General features: G+C 36.9%; 2 protein-coding genes across 2 annotated transcripts in view; one reads left to right on the top strand and one right to left on the bottom strand.

Annotated features, from left to right (window-relative positions):
* LOC107089228 overlaps positions 1 to 1866 on the top strand; it is a 3874-nt gene extending 2008 nt beyond the window's left edge. Inside the window, exon 2 of the mRNA XM_015381891.1 lies at positions 757 to 1866. Coding sequence (XP_015237377.1) covers positions 757 to 1320 — 564 coding nt within the window. The 3' untranslated portion in view covers positions 1321 to 1866. The remainder of the gene's footprint in view (positions 1 to 756) is intronic.
* A 46-nt stretch (positions 1867 to 1912) lies between these two features.
* Positions 1913 to 4147, bottom strand: part of LOC107089216 (modulator of retrovirus infection homolog) — a 3681-nt gene continuing 1446 nt past the window's right edge. The window contains exon 3 of the mRNA XM_015381873.1: positions 1913 to 3045. Coding sequence (XP_015237359.1) covers positions 2695 to 3045 — 351 coding nt within the window. The 3' untranslated portion in view covers positions 1913 to 2694. The remainder of the gene's footprint in view (positions 3046 to 4147) is intronic.

Below are 4147 nucleotides of genomic sequence, written 5' to 3'. Positions count from 1 at the left end.
TATATATAAGAAAATCCTCCACTCTACCTTTAAAGTATGGAGGAAGTGCTTTTTAACTTATTTGCAGTTTCAGCCACAAACTTGTCATTGCACACTTGTACAGTATAGTGTTAATTAAGTAAGATTTTCCCAAATAAAAAAAGGAAGAACTGAAAAGTGTGTGCTGTTTCTTAGAACACATTTTGCTCAAATTTCCTCTCCAAGTCCTTCTTGGTATATTTCCTTAACCTCTGTGCTATAAAAAATGTTTTCATGTTATTCTTCAAAAAAGAGCTCCAGTCCAATCAGATAGGTTCAAATAGTTTCCTTAGCTTTCCAGACCTTTGTGTCCCTGCATCGTGATACAGTTACCTACATTTTGTGGGAGTTGGTTTGTTTGTTGTTATGTATATTTCTTGGATTAAATCCTTAAGTCAACCTGCTGCTTTTCTGGGAGATTTTCTTCTTGTTTTCATATTTGTGCCTCTGTGTTCGCATATCTTATACTGAACAATTAAATATGACTATGTTTACAGTTGAAGGGGTATTAAATCTTACAATGTTGCCATAATATCGGTAAGAAAATCTCACTATTTTTTATAATTTTTTGTTTACATATCCTGTGCTCCTTAAACAATTCTTTTATAATAATATTTTTTATTTGGTTCACCATTCAGTGTGGGTTAATTTCAGATTACCCAGTTAAGTATTTTATGAGCTGCAGTGGTGCCTTATTATTGTCTGTGGTTTTTATCTCTATTTATCTTAAATGTGTAGATCCAGAGTGCAGAGCTCTTCCCCATGGCCGCTCCCTCAAACAGGAGACTACGGTTATACTGGTCTGGGATCTGTGTGCTGCTGCTCCTCATCCTCCTTCAAATCCTGCTGCTGCATTTCGCTGGCGTTTTCATCAACTCCAAAGAAGTTCGCTTTGGTCCTGCATTTTTCTGTCTGTACAGTCAAGATGATGAACCACTGTGTGATCAACAGGAAAGGGATTTCTACCCACATTCCTTTAGTTGGAGGACCATCATCTATGCCATGATGCCCCTGTGTTTTTATGTTCCGATTGCACTGGTTGCATTTGCACTGCTGAGCTTGCTCTTCTCTGCTTATGGTAAAGACAGAGGGACACTCTGGTGCAGCCTGGCCCTCCAGGCTGCTTCCTGCCTCCTCATTCTGGGAGGCATCATTGTGTTTTTGATAAGGTTTCGCTCCTACGTGAGTTTGGAAAACATGACAGTGTGGTTTTATTTGTGTCTGGGTGTGGAAGCAATGCTAATTCTAACAACTGTGCTTACATGGATTTTGGGAAGAAAGCTGACATCTGACTGGAAATAAGTAACTTCAGACTGCATCATCCTTCAAATTCTTTTTTATTTGTCCATTGATGTAAGTGATGAAATCCCTTTGAGTTTTTGCATTTACTGTTGTATCGATTAAATTGACATGTGGACATAATATCTTTTTTAAAAGATGATAAGATGAAGATATGAGTTGAAAAAGCAACATTTCCATGAAGGTTATGCTGAAAAATATGAATGTGACTTTGTTTATGAAAAAAGAAGAATCTGTAGCTCCACTGTCATTAAGCTGCAGCCAGACATTTTTAGGTTGCTGCAATTTATGATAGTAGATGTAAGACTTCTTACAGCTAGTGCCACTAAGGTAAATGCCTACGCTGCAAGGCTTTTTCAGTTTGCTGTATGAGGTTATAATAGAAAGAAAAAATATCATATGCTCCATTGTGTGATAAGCAAACAGATGTAGCTTAAAGGGTTTCACTTTGACCGTTTTTTACCATCCACAAATTATCACTGTTTAGCATGTGCTAGTGAAGATTCTCAGTCATCCAGGTCATAGTCATTCCAAAAAAGTAAAAAAAAACAAAAACACTGGACTTTGTTTTCAAGTTTGAAGACGTTTCGCTTCCCATCCAGGAAGCTTTTTTCACTTAAAAATGTCAGAATTAGCGTTGAATTCGAGGCTTTATAGCATGGACTAAGACAAAGCCTTGTTTTGGCTTAGAAACGACTGACCATTCCTAAGGGACAGACCTGTTAGTCCGGTTCTATTTGCATGTTTTCTACGCCAGAATTAAAAAAGCTTCCTGAATGGGAAATAGGAAAGCAGTTTTGGAAATAACTTTTATATTATCATCACTTTAATTCAACTTATATCACTGTTTCCTACTTCTGTAACTCAACATAAGAGTTTTATTTTGTGATGTTTATCTTTGCAAACAATTTCTTAATACAAATAAAAGCAAAAAACACCTTATATTACTCCTTTCATGTACAGTAGTTTATGAGCTGTGGACTTATAATACTGCAAGTGGTGTTCTACAGTATGAGTGCTAATTAATGAGTTTAGCATTTTCTAAAACAAACTAGGTCACTCAGTGGGATATTAAAGTAAACGATTCATTTAAAACCCATGAGGACTTGGTTTTCCTTTAGTTCCACACAATGAGGGCACAGGTGCAGAAGCAAAACTGTTCACACTAAATGTTTTCTTTAAGGCCGACTCGTGAAAGTAAACCTCCCCCACCTCACACCTGTTTCACAGAATTGAACCATTTAGTGTTTCATGTCAGGGTAATTTGATTTCCACTGATGATCAAGTTTATGGTTGTTTTTTAACAGTCCAGACTATATTGTGAAATCTCTTAAAGTGGTTGTAAAAATCCCTACAAACTCTGTAAATCATTTTCAGTCAGGTGAAAAATATTTCTCGCACAAGCTGGAAGGCATCGTCCTCCTCTTCAGCCGTCTTTGGCTGCTCACTTTCATTCTCAGCTGGTACACTGTCCTTCATGGGTTCACAGCCACCCTGTGTGGATCCTGATCTCTCTTCTCCAGGCTCGGGATGCTGTGAATGCCTGGTGTAAGGAACAGTTTCAACCTCTGTAATATCCAAGTCCGTTTCTGAAACATATGTCGTCTCCAGGTCCTCGCAGCAGTCTGAGGATTCTTCCTCTAAAGGCAGCATCACTAGCTCTGATGTCATCCCTGCGGTTCCTGAGTGTCCTTCCTTAGCAGAGGGACTCTTTGCTTTTCTTCCAGCCTGTGTTAAGAGGGAGGGGAGTGCATTATAGTTCACAATAAGATCATGAAATCGAGAAAGTTTTCTAAGATATATTTATTATGATATAGAAAGTATGTATTATACAACACATCTTTAGAGTGCACCCACGGTGGTCCATGCTAAAGTGATATCCACAATATTGGCTGTGTTTAAAGTTTCCTAAAGCATCACACTGCCACAGCAGACCTGACTGGAAATGTATTGATAAATGATGCTGGCATAGGAACCGTCATCAACATTCATCACACCAGAGTACTTTTATGGAGGACCAACTCTGCCATATTTAAAAATAAATATAGAAATAAATAAATGCTCAATAAATAAAGAAGCATACCATTAATTGCTCCCAAAATATAATAAACAAATAAATGTAGGTAAAAATTAAATTATACATCAAGACATAAATGTATGAATCTCTTTTAATTAGCTTCTTTATTTATTCATCTTTGTAATAATTACCTTATTTATTTATTGTCCTTTATAATCTTTAAACTTTATTTATTTATTATTTATTTTTAAAGTATTTATTTATGTGCATGATATAATATTTTTGTCTGTATTATTCTTCCTTTGTAATTTTTTACCCTATATATTTCTTCAACGCTATTTATTTCTGCCTGTGGTTTTTACATTTCTGTCTAAATTTCTGCTTCATTATGCAAATGAGGAGGTTGTGTGTCTTAGAGGGTCAACTTCTGCCCCATTGGTTGGTTGGCATTTTACTGTATTGGTCGAATCTACAGGAGGAGGAGGAGAGTGTGAAGTCGAGTCTGAAATCAGTGGCTGTTTTTCAATTCATAAGAACGCGAGTACGGACAGTCTGGACTCGGAGAGAACGGGAGCAGGCAGCATAAATCTGGGTCAATTGGCACAGAAGCATATTCGTGACATCACCACATGCTCGGCACATCTGGAGCTGCTTTTCTCCTCCTGTTATTAATAGTCTCTATTTAAGAATAAATTCTGCCTTTTTTTCGTTTAGTGGGGGAATAATATTTAACACAGTCAGATAAAGACAAATCAAATGTACATTTTGCCAAATAAAACAGAAAAATCGCTATCATAGCCAGCGGTCCTTCAC

This window comes from Cyprinodon variegatus, unplaced genomic scaffold (assembly GCF_000732505.1).
Source record: "Cyprinodon variegatus isolate N-32 unplaced genomic scaffold, C_variegatus-1.0 Scaffold244, whole genome shotgun sequence".
Lineage (NCBI taxonomy): Eukaryota > Metazoa > Chordata > Actinopteri > Cyprinodontiformes > Cyprinodontidae > Cyprinodon > Cyprinodon variegatus.
The sequence above is the reverse complement of the archived record's forward strand: the minus strand, read 5'-3'. Positions and strand labels throughout refer to the sequence as shown.